The sequence below is a fragment of the Hydra vulgaris genome, chromosome 12 (genome assembly GCF_038396675.1).
Source record: "Hydra vulgaris chromosome 12, alternate assembly HydraT2T_AEP".
NCBI classification, from domain to species: domain Eukaryota; kingdom Metazoa; phylum Cnidaria; class Hydrozoa; order Anthoathecata; family Hydridae; genus Hydra; species Hydra vulgaris.
In genome coordinates, this window is record NC_088931.1 from 40,380,543 (window position 1) to 40,401,484 (window position 20,942).

The window sequence follows — 20,942 nt, forward strand, 5'->3', positions numbered from 1 at the left end:
AACCAAAACTCATTCATGGTTGGTTTCTTATTCAAAAAGTTGTATCTTTTTACTGTATCTATCCTTTCATGCTATAAAAACATTTATTAATCCAGTGTTTTTTCTTGTACATCAAAAAAACCTTATAACTCTAACCCATCTTCATGTTTTTCTTTTTTACACAACCTACAACTTTTCAAGTCCTCAGATAACCATTTCCTAGCTTTTTAACCCTATCCTCTATTTTAAAGTAATTCATAACTTAATAGTGGTTGCTTGCAATCTTGTTGGAAATAAAATAGAGTTTAAAAATATATAAATATATGCCAGTATTTAATAAATAGTAAATGTAAGTATAAAATTATAATATATAAAGTATTCTAAATTTTTTTCTAGCACTGGCTGTAAACTAATAAACGACCAGGGTTGATATTTGACCGGGGCCAAGGCTGGGGCCGGGTTTGATAAAATATAAAAACATTTATACATCCTATAGTATATATTTTTAATTCAAAATTCATGTTATTTTTTGTATATATATACATATATAAACATCATTATGATCAACATGATTATCATAATCATCATCATCATCATCTTTTCTTTCGGCAAATACTACACCATATAAATACTAAAGTTTATATAAATATAAAAGGATATTGTATGCCAAAGAACATCTCTCTTAAGAATAAATGTCCTTTTATTATTCCGAGAAGCAAATGTAAAAAGGTCCTGTCTGATATGAAGCTCTGTTATTCTCAGTTTACTAAATCTTGTATCTTATATCAGATGTTTGGTTCTAGAGACTTTTGGTTAGACTTTAACAATGTCATTAACTAAAGTAAGTCTAACATTTAATCTTATTAATTATATAAGATTTAATAACACTTAATTTTTAAAAAGTGCTAAATAAGTGGTTCCAATTTTTCAAAACTCTAGAAAACGCTTTGACCTCTTCAACTATCCTACGATTAGTCTTCACTCTGTTATTACTTTCTTTATATAAAGGTTTTGAGATTCTTAAATTATTTCTTATTAACTGCAGTAATAAAGTTATTCTTAAAGGCCTACACTTTTCTTTATTTCAAGTAACTTTATTTAAGGGTACCACAAGGTTTCTTGTGGTATCCTTGAATCTTGGCTCCTGTATTGTTTCTTATTTACAATATCAATCTTCATGAAAATTTAACATCTAAAGTGGCTCTATTTGTTGACGACTCAACTTTATACTCTTATCTTGACAAAAAATCTTCACTTTTTGATTGCTTAGAACAAGCAGCTAATTTTCAATCTGATCTCTCTTCTGTAACAGCCTAAGGCTTGCTGTGGCTTATGAAGTTAAATTCTGGACTTAAAATCTCCAATTTTTGTTAGCCAACAAAACTCATTTATTTACTGCAAAAAAATATTGCAACAATGTTGGTATACATATATTGATAAATAACAACCCTCTTACTCTCAGAAAAAGTCTAAAATCACATTGTAAATGTAATGCGGTCGTGGTGTAGTGGTAGAGCGCTTGCGTCATAAGGGAGAGGTACTGAGTTCGATCCCCAACAAATCCCTGGTAGTGTACCATGCTCAACGTGTTTCTCTGCAGTGGCCTTGGTTGTCAAGGTTCGTGTTTCGGAGTTATATAGTTGAGAGAGGATTATAACCATAATTAAGTAGCCTCCTCATCTGTAGTGGCATTTTCAGCCTTGGGAAGGTGAATAACCACATGAAAAAAAAAAAAAAATTAGACCTGCTTTATCTGCCAAGCTTGAGCCACTCTCCCATTATTGAAAGATTGCATTTCTTTATTTTTCTACAAATACAATCATGGTCAATGCTCAAACAAGCTATCGTCTCTATTACGATAAACCAAAACTCATTCTTGCTTGTTTCTTATTCAACAAGTTGCATCCTTTTATTCAACAAGTTGCATCCTTTTACTGTATCTGTCCCTTCATGCTATAAAAACTTTAATCATTCCAGTTTTTTTCCTTGCACATTAAAAAAACTGTATAACTATTAGCCATCTTCATGTTTTTCTTTTATATACAACTTACAACATTTCAAGTCTTCAGTTAACCATTTCCTAGTATTTTTACTTATTCTCTATTTTAAAGTAACTCATAAATGAATAGTGGTTGCTTGCAATCTTGATGAAAGTAAATTAGAGAATATATACCAGTATTTAAAAAATAGTAAATGTAAGCATAAAATCATAGTATATAAAGTTTTATAAATTTTTTTCTAGCCCTGGCTATCAACCCTAGCTAAATCTTATAATTTAGCTAGGGCTGGGTTTGAAAAAAGTCTCATTTTTAGCTAGGGCTGGGCCCCAATCAGTTACTACTATCAATCCCTACTAAATCTTATAATTTTGCCAAGGAAAGAGGCTGGGGCCGGGTTTGCAAAAAGTCTCATTTTTAGACGGGGCGGGTTCCGGGATAGGGCCCTGTTCACTTACTAGTTGTGTCTGGTCAAAAGTTAGAAATATTGTAAGAAGTAAAAAGACAAAAAGACTAGCAAAAGTATACAGATATAATTAATAAGACAAATTTCAAGACATTATTAAAAACAATGCTAATTATCAATTAATCTCCAAACCAATTTTAAAACCAACCAATCATGTATCAACTAAATTACAAAAATAAATTGATGTTTTGAGAAATTTTGCGTATGACAGTTCAAAAGATCAATTGTCTAAAAAAAGCCACTTTGCAGGATTTTATTGGTTTTTTGATTGCTTTTGGCAATGTTTTCTAATGTTGAAAATGTTTTCTAATGTTAATCCTATTCGAAAGGTTTTTTTTTTTCTAATATTACATAGAATAAAAATAAATTCAATTAAAAGCAGATCTTGAAGAATATTACAAATATTTCAAATTAAAGTTATTCAAGGTAGTTTTTTACTACACAATAATTCTTAAATAATTTTAAGTTAAAATATTGAACTTAATATTAGTAATACACAAACCCAAACGGTGAGAAACTATAGGTGATGACAAATGATGAGAAATTACAGCTGATGCCAAAAGATGCAAAGTATTATAATTATCAAGTTTATTATCAATTATTAAAAGAATTTCATAATTTTTTATCTTAATCCTAACTGAGAACTTTTACTTTGTTTTTCCAAATTCTAGTTTGTAGAGTTACTCTATTAGTACAAAAAAATTACTTAATTATAAATAAAACAGGTTATAATTTTTATTTTATCTTTTTATATCTTTGTATAAATTTTGCATTTAAATATTAATTTTTTAAACATTTTGAACTTTTTTTTTCTGATGTTTGATATAAGTTAATTTTGTTAAACAAGTTTAAGATTTTTGTTTTTTAATTGCCATGGTTCCCTACAACCTGTACCTTTTTTAAATTTTTCCATTAGAGTTTATTTGTAACTAGCTACCTATATAGTTTATTTTAAGTACATTTATATTAGTCACTATTATATTATTTGTTAATTATAAGTATATTTATATAGACAGTCACTATTATATTATTGGTTATCATTAAGTATATTTATATAGACAGTCCCTATTATATTTATATAGATAGTCACTATTATATTATTGGTTAATTTAGGCTATTCATTCTATTCTAGTAGATATACATTTTTTTGTTATTAAAAAACGAATTCTTTTTATTAATACTTTAATTAATGTTGCTATTTAGATATTTTAGCTGAAATGTATATTGATTTTACATGATTCATTTTTACATGTAATTTGTGTTTAAATATCAAATAGCTGTTTTTTAACTTGAAGAAAAAAATATATACTTTTTATTTCTCCCATTATGCAATTAAACTATATTAAAAAATGAAAACTGCATTAAAAAAAGTTTCCTCAAATGTTAAAAGTAACTTCAAATTCATTAAATGTCTTTAATTCTTTATAGTAGTTTTATATTAAAAAATAATCTTTTTTTTTTTTTAATCCTCCAAAGAAATTAAAAAAAATAACTTGATTAATAATAACTTGAAAAATAACATGATTACATATATAATATGTAAACTTAATAATATAAATTGTACATACATGATTACATACATAATATGGTCAACTTTATAATATAAATTGTACATACATGATTACATACATAATATGGTCAACTTTATAATATAAATTGTACATACCTGATTACATACATAATATGTTAAACTATTATGCTCCATTGTTTGATTATGTTTGATGTTATTAATATATTTATCAAAAAAGATATGTAACTTTTATTTTAAATAAATTAATTTTTTTTTACTTAACTTAATGAACTCACTTTGATATTTATTGATATATACTTTGAACTCATTTTGATATTTATTCAATTAATTGTTGACACCTATATTTTTTTGTTATTTTTTTTACTGTTAACACATATATTACCTTGTTTTGGTATTTATTAAATTGTTAACGCCAACACTTCTTCGTTTTGAGCATCTTTAAAGATAATACATTATAACAACATATTTTGATATTTAGACATGTTTATTTAAAAACATGTTTTGTTTATTTAATGTATATTTTTTATGTTCTATGTTGATTTAATAAATTTTAAAGAAAATTATTAAATTTAAAAAATGAAATAAATTTTAAAAACAACTTTTTATTTTCTTGGCAGCTGTAAAAAAAAAAAGCACACCCATTTTATTTTTTATTCTTTATTTGTTTTATAAAATGCACTGCTTTTTTGTTTTTTGTTATTAAACCATTTTTATTAATAACTTAATACAAACATATTTCTATTATTAATTTACTACAAACATATTTTCCCAGAGTTAGATGAGTTAGAATTATAATTTGAAGTACTGACAGGTGCTGAGTTTAGGGAAGTACAGAAATAAGCACTTTTTATTTGGTAGGGTTTGGTTTGATAAACAATACAACTTTATGGCCTTTATTGAATTGACAAGGTAATTAACTACTCCTATTGATAAGTAATGTACTTTTGAATTGACAAGATAATTAACTACTCCTACTGATAAGTAATGTACTTTTGATTTGTTTTTCAAAATAGTTTAACAGTTATATAAAAACAAAATAATTTAAAAAATATATGTTTATGACATTGAGTGATTTTTTTATTCAGCTAAAATATTTACATACCCAAGTCTAATTTTATATATATATAATGTTTATATATATATAAAGTTTATATATATATAAAGTTTATATATATATATAAAGTGAGCGAGAGTAAAAATAATAAAATTTTTTTTTAGATCTATAAGTTTTAGCTGTGAATACAGCTATGTTATATGTAGCTGACTATAAATATTAAATATGACAGTTACTTAAAAACCAACAATTCTTGTTTGTAATATAAAATAAAGAGAGTAAGTATTAAGATGATAATGATGATGATGATGATGATGATGATGATGATGATGATGATGATGATCATCATCATCATCATCATCATCATCATCATTTTCATCATCATTATCAACAGTTGCATTAATTGTACTCTATGAAACTAGTTAAAGTTTTATAAAAAGATTAAAACCTATAGTACCTGTTGAAGGTTGTGTAGTTTTTGGACCAAACAAATTTGCTCCTGTTTGAACTGAACCAAATAGACTACCTTGTGCAGGAGTAGTAGAACCAAAGCTAGGAGTACCAAATGTACCAGCTGCAGGTGTTTTATTTCCAAACAAGCCTGAGATTTAAAAAAAAAATCAAATTAAAAAAAAAAGTTAACAATGCAAAAAATACAGAGAAAAGGTTACAAGAACAAAATAGCACACATAGAAAAGATTACAAGATCAAGATAAAAAATACACTGAAATGGTTACAAAATAAAAATAAAAAATACACAGAAAAGGTTACAAGAAAAACACATCTTGTTTAAAGAAGGTTGAAAAAGACACCCTGTTTTGTTTTTATACAAAAAAACTGACAAGTGTGAAACAGATGTTTATTTGTTTATTAAACTTTGGCAATTATATGATTTATAAAAATTTAGTTTTAGAAATACATTAATTGGTCAAATTTGAATTTTAAAAAATCAACAATTTGATACATATAAATAAAAATGCAAAACATCATGCTAAAAAAGGAATCTAAAAAGGTTTGAACTATTTCTATATTGAAAACATTTTTACACAATAAAAACTAAGTAGAAAAGAAAAATTTATTTATTTGTTGTAGGAAATATTTTCTTTTTATGGTTCATACCAAGCAAATTATTTTACTAAGATGTGTTCTGTTGGCTTAATGACAAAATCAGAGCCATGTGAAGGCCAACAAGATGTTATTGAAACATTAGGCAATTAATAAAAAATAATTATACCTTTATGCTGTAACATTGAATTCTAAAACTTAATTTTAATTTCAAAATATTTGAAAATGTGTCCCTTACTAACTAATGCACATACAAAGAAAATCACTAATAAGTAGCTAATTTACTAATTAATACACAAGAAAACCACTGATAAGTAGTTAAAAAGTAGCTAGTTTAATTTATTTTACCTTTATTATTATTTTTTTTTTTAATTTAAAAACATAAAAAAAAGTTTTAAACATGCAGACAAACTTTATGCAATTCAATTATTATTCATAAACTTTTTTCTTAAAATCTTTTTTATTAAATGCTGTGGAACATAAACAACATTGTGATGGAAGTATAAACTGAGAAAATCCTAAAACACTTCAAGTTTTTTAAAATAAATATACTAGAAAAATTTGTGAGGCTATTCAAATGCAATTTTTACAATGCTTTTTTCAAAATCTAGTCAAAATTATTACGATCGAAATTTGAAAAAGACTCGCCATTATAAACCTTCTTTTTAAATTAAAAAATTTAAAAATTTTACACTGCAATGACATCATTTTTGTTATGCTTACATAACAAAAATGTATCATCATAGGCTACCGCTCTACAACCTCCTAAAAGGATAGCTACAGATTGAAACAGATTTTGTCTCATTTTAAGATAGTGGATTATTGTGTAGTTAGTGTCTGTACTAAGCATCTGCGTCTTCTCATATCCTCTCAGAAGTTCAGCTTGACACAATACAAAACAATAACTTTCATTTTGTGCTGTTTTTACGAAACAAAAAAATATATCATTTTGTATCATATTTTTTGTTCATACCATATTTTTACGAAACAAGAAGATTTTTTTTTGTTTCGTATTGTTATTAACGAAATGAAATAAACTTTTTTTTTTTTTTTTTCATTTTGCCATTTGTTAAAAATTACAAAAAAAGAAATTATAATAATTTGATTATAATCAAATTATTATAATTGCAATCTTTATTTGAATGAAATATTTCAAATTCTATTTTATAAAGGAGAGAACCTAATAAATATGAGATTATGTTAACGTTCAATATTCTGCAAAACTAATTAATCTATTGATTAAAAATTTAATTTCTCCTAAAAATATCCTACTTTTTTAACAACTTTCAAAAATATTTTTCAAAAGTTATTTAAAAAGCTATTATAAAAACTGGCATTTCTTGTTTGTCTCATTTTTTTACCATTTTATTTCAGAAAAAGTTTAACCTTATTTCATGGGATGAGTCCAAGTCAGCTTTAAGGTAGTTGTAAGAAGTACACTGGGTATTCTGACAATGAAGAAGAATAAAATAATAATTTTAGAGAGATAAAACCGTGATCAGAAGCACCTTCTGATCACGGTTTTATCTCTATAAAATCTCACAGAGTGACTGTGGATAAACTGAGCACTGACTAGGATTAAAAACAAGACATTGACAGTCAAGTAGAGAAGGTAAATGATTCTAATTGTCCAGAAAACAAGTTGGAAAGATTTGTGTTGAAGATTGAGAAAGGCAAAAGTTGCGAGCCCTAACACCTGCAGAATAACTGACACTAGAACCAAGCCATTCAGTGTGATGAGAAGGGGTGATCAAAAAAATAAAATTTTCAAAACGTGAATACACAATAGGGTGGGTCGATTTTAGCTTTTTTTTTGAATTTTAAGTTGCGTAATGTTGCAGTTACTGTGTCTAAGTTAGAAATGAGGTTTTGCCAAATCTCAAGTATCCTGGTTTAAAAATGGCTTGCGAATTTACATTTCAAGTCTTAATTTTGGATTAGTTTTGTTAAATTGTGAATTTCAAATGTTAAAATATTTTAAGTATAATAATCTTATTTTAAAATATCTCGTTTCGAATTTATAAAGTAACCAATAAACGATTTCTTAAAAAGCGCAATTGTTTTAAGAAGCCAATAAATTTTCGCTAAATCGTTTACACGCATTTAAATTTAAATTTTGCAAATCTCTTTTGTATTTAAAAGTTCTTGTTTGTATTTAAAAGTATTATATCTTGTTTGTATTTAAAAGTTGGTTTTAAAATTAAATATTAAGTATTAAAAAGTAGGTTCAAAAAAAAATCCCAAATTAAAGAAATTTTTTAATACCAAAGGTAAATACTTATGATTATTATATTTAGAGTAATGTTTTTAGCTGTTTATACTAAATAATTTTTGTTTTGCAACTTTTCGAAGGAACTAATGGATTTACTTAACTTAGTCGGAGAAACTTATGGTTTTACTCAATTCCTGAATGAAAATGATGGGGGCCCATGGCCCCTAATTTTGAAAACGATGGGGCCATGGGCCCCCTAATTTTTTCAAAAGGGTTTTATTTCTTTATTTTTTAGCAAAGCCGATTTTTAATAGTAAGTTTTGATATTTTAGGTTTTTTTGGTGCTTTCACCCCTACTAAAAAGTCACGCTGTTACCCATGACTCTAAGTGTTATACTTTAATATAGTTTACATTTATAATTAGTCCACGAGAAATGCCAAAAGTAAAGGCTACAATTACACGGATGAAAAGTGAAAAAAAATATTGTGGTAGCCCATGTGAATTATCAATAACAGATCCAAGCACTTTTAGACAGGTTATTCAGTATTATTACTACCTTGTTCATATAAATCCAAATGCAGATATCGTATTAGTGACTCAGCAAATAAGCAATAACATAAAATCAATTTGGGCTACAGTAAACCCAAGTTTACCTCTTATAACAGACAAATCTATTAATAGGAAAGTTAAAGATCTTCTCGTACTTGTTAAGGATATTAATCGCAAGCATGGAAAAGCAAGCGCTAAAAGAAATCTTGATGCAAACTTAGACAAACTTTTTGATATTTCTGCATGTTCCTGTTCATTAGATGTGTTTCCCTGTAGTGACAGAAAAGTTTCATCTAATAAAGAAAATTGCATAGAAGAACATATTGTATGCCTTTGCTCTCAAAGTAATAAAGTACCTCTTGAAGACAGAGCTTATCTTCGTGATCAGAGGAAAAAAATTGGTCCAAAAGGTGCATATCAACTTTCTTCTGTTGATAGATTTTCTGTCAAAAGGATTCAAAGACTTGATAAAGAACGAAAAAAAATATCTCATAAGCTAGTTGATGAAGATGAATCCCTCATACGACACGTAAACTTAATTGAAGAAACAAGTGATTTAACCATTACGGAGGTAAATATTTTATAAATACATGAAAAATTTGTAGTAGATGAAACAAAAAGTATTTTATTGTATTAACTTTTTTTAGGATGAAGGTGAATGGAAACCAATAAATAATCCTTTTGGAAAATAGAACTTGGTTAAACTTCCAAGATTTGCAATGGAACTAGTCAGAAACGAGTGTTCGTCAAACGTAGGTGCAGCCCTTGCAAATGCTTTACTATATGACATAAAATATCTCCTGAAAAGTGATGTTGATATAAAAGATATTTTGATTGATAAATGCAAATTAGATAGGGCCAAGTCAAAAGTAAATATTGTTAGTGAAGATGTGGACTCAGAACAAAAAAAACAGTTAATTTGTCTTGGGGTTGATAGCAAGTTCGATCAGATAACTAAAACAAGTAAAGTAATAAACTCACCTCAAGGTGAAGTACTGAAGAAATGCATTAAACCTGAACATCACCTCACATTTACCTATGAAGATGGAGAATCGAGTGGAAATTATTTGACTCATAGAAGGATTCCTGTCACTGGTGCTACAGGCTTAGTCCTTGCTACCGAAACATTCAGTGTTTTACAAGAACATAACAGTTTGGAAAGCATACAAGCTGTTCTTCTTGATAATGCTGCTACCAATACTGGACCAATAAGTGGCTTAGTTGTAAAACTAGAAGAGTTTTTAAAAAGAAAACTACACCTAATTGGATGCGCTTTATATCAAAATCAACTTCCGTTACAAGCTCTTTTTGTGAAACTTGATGGTGACACAACCGGGCCAAAGAAACTTCAGTGGCCTACTTGGCAAAAGATGTGCTGAAAATATTCAGGATAGAAATCAAGTTTTGTTTGAATGTATTGAAAACCCAATTGTAGATAAATATATTCCAGAAGAAATACTAACAGACCTTAGTTGCGATCACTTTTATTTGAATATTGCAAAGGAATAGGTATTGGTAAAGTTTCTGATAAATAGGCTGCCTATAAAATTGGACCGCTAAACCATGCAAGGTGATTAACACTAGCTACTCGCCTTCTTTGTTTGTGTACTAGAGATAATCAACTAACCGTTTCTTTAAAAAAAACTTGAATATTGTTCAGGTTTACGCTCCAGCGTGGTTTGAAATAAAAAAATCTTCAAAATTTCACAAATCCCCACGCCTTATTTTTTCTACTATTACTAGAATAAATAATCTCCCCTTTGATGATGTTAAACATATTGTTAAAAAAACATTAAAAACAACGCATTGTGTCTAAAACCTGAAAATATTCTTTATGCCATGCTAAAAGATAATGACATCAATATACGAAACTTTGGTTTTCAAACCTTACTGGCTCTAAGGCAAAGGTATTTTTTTTATAATTAACTAAAATAAATTAAAAAAAAAGACACATAAAATGTGGTAATTGCCTTTGATTTATATTTATAGAGTAAACAACAAAAGTTTGGAAGTAAATTTGAAGAAAATTCTAGAAATTAATTTTAATGCTAATCATTGGTATGAGTTGGTTGACATCATCAATACTAAATTCTCGGAGCCCCCAACAACACAAAATTTTTCAATTGAGCAAATCCAATATATGATTGACAATAATGTTGAACCTGAAATCCCCGACTTTCCATCTCATTCCCAGAGTGTTGAGCGAGCGGTAAAACTTGTGTTAAAAGCATCCCAATATGTCAATGGATTCGAGAATCGACACAGCTGCATTTTAACTAAACTACTTAGCAGGAAGATGCGTAAACCATATGTTTCAAAAGGGCACTATTTCCATTCTTATGATGATATTTTTTAATTAAAAATGTTTTCCTAAATATATATAACCATGTTCAAAATGTTTTAAATTGTAAAAATAATGTTTATTTTGATATTCTTATGTAAATATAAAAATAAAAGTTTCACTTTTTAAATTTTCAAACAGTTTACAAGTTGTTATAAAATTAGCTTAATTGTTATAAATTATTATAAACTTAAATCATTCAGAAATGCAGTTAATTAAAAAAAAAAAAAATGAACATATTTAAAACGTCAATTTTTGCATATAACGCCTTTTTAGGTGTTTTTCCCAAAATCCTACAAATCTTTGAATTTAAATCCGCAAGCGATTCTTCATCCAAAATCTCTCAAATTTTGAGAGTAATCATATTTTAACTGTCTCCAACTACTGCAATATTACGCAATATGCGGAATTAAAATCGACCTACCCTAATACACAAGAAGCAAAATTTGGGGCAAATATAAAAAAAATGCGATTACAAAAAAAAAATTCCTAAAATATTGACATTTACCTTGTGCTCAAGCGGCAAAACATCCCAAAAAATGCCCTAATTGTTCCTAAATTATTTGGTTTTGAATGCAAGGTAAATCTCAATATTTTGTAAATTTTTTTTTTTCTAATGTGATCATAATGGTTTTAAGTTTTTTTTTAGATTGTTGTGTATCCTAGTCTTTTCATAATTATTGTTTATATTAAAAAATAATTTCAAAAGTGCAGCTTATTCTGTTTACATTTATCAGGTCTCTGTGTACATTAAATTTTGATCTATATTTAGATAGCTTGACAAAACTGGTGCCATGGTTTTTTTCACTTGATCGAACTCATTATGCTCGATGGTTATCTGTGCACATTCGAGACATGGTTTGTCTTTCACAGAATAGTTCATCAACTTTAGCTGCATTAAACACACAACTTGTTCTCTGTTGTATTGATTACACACTTCCTTTCATAGTTCAGTTATCAGTGCAAGTACTTGATCATATGATACACTTCAACCAAGTTTAATTAGCTCATCAATAAGTGGTTACTTTCTTGTAGTTCTATGCACAAGCAAACTAACATACAGAGGTAATGGAGTTTCTTGTGATTGAATTCATCTACTTTTATCAACAGAAGAGTTATATTTCTCTAATCGCTTGTGCTTCACACAACTAAAAGTAAGTATCTGACTTATTATATATTAGGCCTTGTTAAGAAGTGTTACGCAGCTCGCATTTTGCCTGCAAAAAGGCAATTTGCATTCGCGTTCACCAGTTTTGCTGAATGCTAAGGCAAACTTTTATCTTTTAGAATATTTAAATTATCTTTTAATATTGTTTACGTGACGTTTATTCAGAAGAATTAAAGTTGTAAGTAAAAGCATTTAACCGCAATTGTAAACTTTTTTGTTAAAGAAACAGTTTGTTTAATAATTTTGTTGTTAAAAATTAGTTAAAGAAAATAAAGTGTTTTAAGCTTTATCCTAAGGAATTAAATATATAAATTCCTTTTAAATACAAAAATTATTTTTGTCATAATAATTTTAAAAATGCACGATTTATTTTGATATAAATATTTTATTAATAAGATTTTTGTTTATTGTTAATTCAATAACGTAAAGTTTTAATGACGTTCATTTAATTTATGAAAATAAATAATGATGACGTATATGTTATCGGTAAATTGGACCGCTAAACCATGCAAGGTGATTAACACTAGCTACTCGCCTTCTTTGTTTGTGTACTAGAGATAATCAACTAACCGTTTCTTTAAAAAAAACTTGAATATTGTTCAGGTTTACGCTCCAGCGTGGTTTGAAATAAAAAAATCTTCAAAATTTCACAAATCCCCACGCCTTATTTTTTCTACTATTACTAGAATAAATAATCTCCCCTTTGATGATGTTAAACATATTGTTAAAAAAACATTAAAAACAACGCATTGTGTCTAAAACCTGAAAATATTCTTTATGCCATGCTAAAAGATAATGACATCAATATACGAAACTTTGGTTTTCAAACCTTACTGGCTCTAAGGCAAAGGTATTTTTTTTATAATTAACTAAAATAAATTAAAAAAAAAGACACATAAAATGTGGTAATTGCCTTTGATTTATATTTATAGAGTAAACAACAAAAGTTTGGAAGTAAATTTGAAGAAAATTCTAGAAATTAATTTTAATGCTAATCATTGGTATGAGTTGGTTGACATCATCAATACTAAATTCTCGGAGCCCCCAACAACACAAAATTTTTCAATTGAGCAAATCCAATATATGATTGACAATAATGTTGAACCTGAAATCCCCGACTTTCCATCTCATTCCCAGAGTGTTGAGCGAGCGGTAAAACTTGTGTTAAAAGCATCCCAATATGTCAATGGATTCGAGAATCGACACAGCTGCATTTTAACTAAACTACTTAGCAGGAAGATGCGTAAACCATATGTTTCAAAAGGGCACTATTTCCATTCTTATGATGATATTTTTTAATTAAAAATGTTTTCCTAAATATATATAACCATGTTCAAAATGTTTTAAATTGTAAAAATAATGTTTATTTTGATATTCTTATGTAAATATAAAAATAAAAGTTTCACTTTTTAAATTTTCAAACAGTTTACAAGTTGTTATAAAATTAGCTTAATTGTTATAAATTATTATAAACTTAAATCATTCAGAAATGCAGTTAATTAAAAAAAAAAAAAATGAACATATTTAAAACGTCAATTTTTGCATATAACGCCTTTTTAGGTGTTTTTCCCAAAATCCTACAAATCTTTGAATTTAAATCCGCAAGCGATTCTTCATCCAAAATCTCTCAAATTTTGAGAGTAATCATATTTTAACTGTCTCCAACTACTGCAATATTACGCAATATGCGGAATTAAAATCGACCTACCCTAATACACAAGAAGCAAAATTTGGGGCAAATATAAAAAAAATGCGATTACAAAAAAAAAATTCCTAAAATATTGACATTTACCTTGTGCTCAAGCGGCAAAACATCCCAAAAAATGCCCTAATTGTTCCTAAATTATTTGGTTTTGAATGCAAGGTAAATCTCAATATTTTGTAAATTTTTTTTTTTCTAATGTGATCATAATGGTTTTAAGTTTTTTTTTAGATTGTTGTGTATCCTAGTCTTTTCATAATTATTGTTTATATTAAAAAATAATTTCAAAAGTGCAGCTTATTCTGTTTACATTTATCAGGTCTCTGTGTACATTAAATTTTGATCTATATTTAGATAGCTTGACAAAACTGGTGCCATGGTTTTTTTCACTTGATCGAACTCATTATGCTCGATGGTTATCTGTGCACATTCGAGACATGGTTTGTCTTTCACAGAATAGTTCATCAACTTTAGCTGCATTAAACACACAACTTGTTCTCTGTTGTATTGATTACACACTTCCTTTCATAGTTCAGTTATCAGTGCAAGTACTTGATCATATGATACACTTCAACCAAGTTTAATTAGCTCATCAATAAGTGGTTACTTTCTTGTAGTTCTATGCACAAGCAAACTAACATACAGAGGTAATGGAGTTTCTTGTGATTGAATTCATCTACTTTTATCAACAGAAGAGTTATATTTCTCTAATCGCTTGTGCTTCACACAACTAAAAGTAAGTATCTGACTTATTATATATTAGGCCTTGTTAAGAAGTGTTACGCAGCTCGCATTTTGCCTGCAAAAAGGCAATTTGCATTCGCGTTCACCAGTTTTGCTGAATGCTAAGGCAAACTTTTATCTTTTAGAATATTTAAATTATCTTTTAATATTGTTTACGTGACGTTTATTCAGAAGAATTAAAGTTGTAAGTAAAAGCATTTAACCGCAATTGTAAACTTTTTTGTTAAAGAAACAGTTTGTTTAATAATTTTGTTGTTAAAAATTAGTTAAAGAAAATAAAGTGTTTTAAGCTTTATCCTAAGGAATTAAATATATAAATTCCTTTTAAATACAAAAATTATTTTTGTCATAATAATTTTAAAAATGCACGATTTATTTTGATATAAATATTTTATTAATAAGATTTTTGTTTATTGTTAATTCAATAACGTAAAGTTTTAATGACGTTCATTTAATTTATGAAAATAAATAATGATGACGTATATGTTATCGGTAAATTGGACCGCTAAACCATGCAAGGTGATTAACACTAGCTACTCGCCTTCTTTGTTTGTGTACTAGAGATAATCAACTAACCGTTTCTTTAAAAAAAACTTGAATATTGTTCAGGTTTACGCTCCAGCGTGGTTTGAAATAAAAAAATCTTCAAAATTTCACAAATCCCCACGCCTTATTTTTTCTACTATTACTAGAATAAATAATCTCCCCTTTGATGATGTTAAACATATTGTTAAAAAAACATTAAAAACAACGCATTGTGTCTAAAACCTGAAAATATTCTTTATGCCATGCTAAAAGATAATGACATCAATATACGAAACTTTGGTTTTCAAACCTTACTGGCTCTAAGGCAAAGGTATTTTTTTTATAATTAACTAAAATAAATTAAAAAAAAAGACACATAAAATGTGGTAATTGCCTTTGATTTATATTTATAGAGTAAACAACAAAAGTTTGGAAGTAAATTTGAAGAAAATTCTAGAAATTAATTTTAATGCTAATCATTGGTATGAGTTGGTTGACATCATCAATACTAAATTCTCGGAGCCCCCAACAACACAAAATTTTTCAATTGAGCAAATCCAATATATGATTGACAATAATGTTGAACCTGAAATCCCCGACTTTCCATCTCATTCCCAGAGTGTTGAGCGAGCGGTAAAACTTGTGTTAAAAGCATCCCAATATGTCAATGGATTCGAGAATCGACACAGCTGCATTTTAACTAAACTACTTAGCAGGAAGATGCGTAAACCATATGTTTCAAAAGGGCACTATTTCCATTCTTATGATGATATTTTTTAATTAAAAATGTTTTCCTAAATATATATAACCATGTTCAAAATGTTTTAAATTGTAAAAATAATGTTTATTTTGATATTCTTATGTAAATATAAAAATAAAAGTTTCACTTTTTAAATTTTCAAACAGTTTACAAGTTGTTATAAAATTAGCTTAATTGTTATAAATTATTATAAACTTAAATCATTCAGAAATGCAGTTAATTAAAAAAAAAAAAAATGAACATATTTAAAACGTCAATTTTTGCATATAACGCCTTTTTAGGTGTTTTTCCCAAAATCCTACAAATCTTTGAATTTAAATCCGCAAGCGATTCTTCATCCAAAATCTCTCAAATTTTGAGAGTAATCATATTTTAACTGTCTCCAACTACTGCAATATTACGCAATATGCGGAATTAAAATCGACCTACCCTAATACACAAGAAGCAAAATTTGGGGCAAATATAAAAAAAATGCGATTACAAAAAAAAAATTCCTAAAATATTGACATTTACCTTGTGCTCAAGCGGCAAAACATCCCAAAAAATGCCCTAATTGTTCCTAAATTATTTGGTTTTGAATGCAAGGTAAATCTCAATATTTTGTAAATTTTTTTTTTTCTAATGTGATCATAATGGTTTTAAGTTTTTTTTTAGATTGTTGTGTATCCTAGTCTTTTCATAATTATTGTTTATATTAAAAAATAATTTCAAAAGTGCAGCTTATTCTGTTTACATTTATCAGGTCTCTGTGTACATTAAATTTTGATCTATATTTAGATAGCTTGACAAAACTGGTGCCATGGTTTTTTTCACTTGATCGAACTCATTATGCTCGATGGTTATCTGTGCACATTCGAGACATGGTTTGTCTTTCACAGAATAGTTCATCAACTTTAGCTGCATTAAACACACAACTTGTTCTCTGTTGTATTGATTACACACTTCCTTTCATAGTTCAGTTATCAGTGCAAGTACTTGATCATATGATACACTTCAACCAAGTTTAATTAGCTCATCAATAAGTGGTTACTTTCTTGTAGTTCTATGCACAAGCAAACTAACATACAGAGGTAATGGAGTTTCTTGTGATTGAATTCATCTACTTTTATCAACAGAAGAGTTATATTTCTCTAATCGCTTGTGCTTCACACAACTAAAAGTAAGTATCTGACTTATTATATATTAGGCCTTGTTAAGAAGTGTTACGCAGCTCGCATTTTGCCTGCAAAAAGGCAATTTGCATTCGCGTTCACCAGTTTTGCTGAATGCTAAGGCAAACTTTTATCTTTTAGAATATTTAAATTATCTTTTAATATTGTTTACGTGACGTTTATTCAGAAGAATTAAAGTTGTAAGTAAAAGCATTTAACCGCAATTGTAAACTTTTTTGTTAAAGAAACAGTTTGTTTAATAATTTTGTTGTTAAAAATTAGTTAAAGAAAATAAAGTGTTTTAAGCTTTATCCTAAGGAATTAAATATATAAATTCCTTTTAAATACAAAAATTATTTTTGTCATAATAATTTTAAAAATGCACGATTTATTTTGATATAAATATTTTATTAATAAGATTTTTGTTTATTGTTAATTCAATAACGTAAAGTTTTAATGACGTTCATTTAATTTATGAAAATAAATAATGATGACGTATATGTTATCGGTAACTGATAAATAATAAAAAAAACTCTTTATTGTTTAAAAAAAATTTAGTTCCTATTTGAAAAAAATAATAAAAATGATTTTTCAAATAGGAACTTAGATTTTATTTGTAACTTTTGTTATAGAGAGAGAAAAAAAACTATTTGTATGATTTTTAACGCTTTAATAAAATAACTTTAATTACAATGCGGTACTTGAAAAGACGCTAGAGACGCAATATAACTTCTAACAAAACAAAATATATTTGCTGAGTTGAGTTACTTTGAAATGCGTTACGTGTTTTCGTAACACAGCAAAATCTCGTAGCAAGGCCTGGTATATGCACCAGGAGTGTTACTTGGCTTAGTTTTTATGTCAATGCTGGGACCTTCTAGTATCAAATTAACGAGTGCAAGGAGGTTTTATGATACTGACCTTTCCTGACTCCCTGGCTGAAATGTACCTGTTAAAAATGTTCAGAGGTGTCAAATATAGTTTGGCGTATAATCTGTGCAGCCTTTGACAAAAAAATTGCATCACAATCACAGTCATATTAACAGGCTTTATGAAGTGCTGGACCAATCCCACAATTAAAAACTTGTAAAACATCTCGACCATCCTGTTATGCATGCATGTTAGGAAAATGGGCTAATAGTCTTTCTTTCAAACATGTGCTATGTATTCACTGAATTGGTGTATGCAGCCTATGATCAGTTAGTTTGGACAACCAATCAGTGTATAGTCTAGCTAAATCAGCTTATTTGAAAATGGGTGTGATACCATTCTCTGACTTTGTTTCTTTAATGTAAGCTATCAACTGAGCAAAAACAATACTATTTACTTCTTCATTTCAGCACGCATGTGTCTATCAAAAGCACATTTTTTGTTGTATAGGTCATTCAGACACTTATTCTATAAAATTTTAACGTAATAGTTATTTTAATGTTTATAGACCCCAGTACTTTTAATTACATTATTAAATTTAAGTTTCCTTACATAACGTTTGTTTTCACAATAAAAATTTTCACTATTAAAAGTGTTTATAAAATTAATCATAGAAAAAGTTTGAAAAGAGTTATATAAAAAATTACAAATTTATATAAATAAAATTATCTATAATATTCTTTGGCAAATTAAATAAAACCCATTTTATTGTAAATGATCATTAGCATGAATTTGTTACTTTAATTAATAAAGTAATAAGTAAATGTAATTTATGTATTTAAATTAAATTTTTAATTTTTAATATTAAATTTGTATTAAAATTTAATATATTTACAATATAAAATAATTAACAAAGCATTTTGCATAGTATACAAAGGTTTTTTAAAGGTTTATATATATCAGACTCAGACAGGAATGACATGCGATAGAGCGCTATTGCTGACCACACAAATGATTTTATTTTTGACAACTTGGACCACAACTGTTTAGATGTTTAGAAGATTTTTAAACATTTTAATAATGCACTTAAAAAGAAATGCTAGCTAAACAAGGAAGAAAATTTTTAAAAAATGATAAAAAAAAACAATTCTTTGCAAAAAAGACAAAATATATATGCACTAAAGTATAACTCAAAAAACTCAAACTTGAAGCGAAAATTAATTTTTGTTACGTTTTTAATTGCGTTTAAAATAAATTACTTAAAATTTATCCTTTGAAACTTTTTGTTAAAATTATGCAAAACGCTTTTACAAATTACTTCTAATGATTGTTTAATGAATGAACAAATTTTATTTAAATTAATAAAGAGTTTTTTTTTTTCAACTTTTAAAAGTTGAAAGTTGAAGAGTTTTTTGTTCAACTTTTAAGAGTTGAAGTTGAAGAGTTTCTTATTCAACTTTTAAAAGTTGAACAAAAAAAATGTTAAAAAAAATACTGTAGTCTATTTAAAATAGTAATTTTTAATCATTTAATGCTCTGATTAGTTAGTCTAGTTAAAAAAAAAAATTTAAACAATTCTTTGTAAAAATAGAAACAAAAAAAAAACAAAAAGCAATTAAATTATTTCCAATTCTGTTGCAATTAATTCCATTGCAACAGAAGATTTAATTTAACCTAACAATCTTTTTTAAAACATTTAAATTGTTAAAACATCAAAACCACTGTGGTCGAATTGTAAAGAAAAAATATTATAAGAATGGTCAGTTACAGCGAGCGATTCCTGTCAGTTACACACCATTCCTGTCCAAGCCTGATATATATACACACACACACACACACACACACACACACACACACACACATATATATATTATGTATATATTCATATATACATACATACATACATATATATATCTAGCCTTGTTGCCCTTGTGTGAAGTTTTTCTGGCTACCCTTGACAATTTATAAATTTTTATTTATTATATTGAAAATAATAACAAAATAAATTCCAAAATAATATATAGCAATCAACTGTTTAATTTAAATAGATCATAACAATGTATGTAAATTAATATAAATATATAATTATATATATATATATATATATATATATATATATATATATATATATATATATATATATATATACCTATATATATACATATATATATATACACACACACACACACACACACACACACACACACACACACACACGAACACACACACACACAACGTATCTTATACCTCCAGTACTTGATCCAAAGGGTGTTTGCTGTGAACCAAATGCATTAGTAGTCGTTCCAAATCCTCCTCCACCAAATGGGGTTTTTGCACCAAACATTTTCTTTGACTTTATATAGTATTTAGATATATGTAAGCTAACATAATTATCATAAAAATATTTAAATTAATGAAGAATAAGGTAAAGGATGAAACACAAAATTTCAAAGTTACTATTCTTATTCAAATTGAAAATTTTTATTGAAAAATTTCTTAAAAACATAAAAATCTTGATCAAAATCTTTAATACTGCACAATACTACAATCAATTTTAGATATACTTACATAGATAGAAATAAACTAAATAAAATAACAAAACTAAATAAGATAAATAGTAAAACATAAAAAAAAATAACACAAAAGTTCTTATTTTTAATTGGGAAAAAATATAAAATTAAACATAAAAACCAATATCTTTGATATTTTATTTGATAACCATGAGAATATTTTTCTGTACATAGTATGAAACACTATATTTAACAGAATTCTATGTGTTGCCTAAGTAACTATACTTGAATAGTTACTTTCAGAAAAACATGCATGA

General features: G+C 27.0%; 1 protein-coding gene across 2 annotated transcripts in view; it reads right to left on the reverse strand.

Moving 5' to 3' along the window:
- Positions 1–20,495, reverse strand: part of LOC100207789 (nuclear pore complex protein Nup98-Nup96) — a 77,602-nt gene extending 57,107 nt beyond the window's left edge. For both annotated transcript variants that reach the window (XM_065813230.1, XM_065813229.1), the window contains exons 1-2: positions 20,363–20,495; positions 5,485–5,628 (exon numbers count right to left, since the gene is read on the reverse strand). In XM_065813230.1, the coding sequence (XP_065669302.1) occupies positions 5,485–5,628; positions 20,363–20,459 (241 nt within the window). In that variant the 5' untranslated portion in view covers positions 20,460–20,495. The remainder of the gene's footprint in view (positions 1–5,484; positions 5,629–20,362) is intronic.
- Positions 20,496–20,942: the final 447 nt, after the last annotated feature.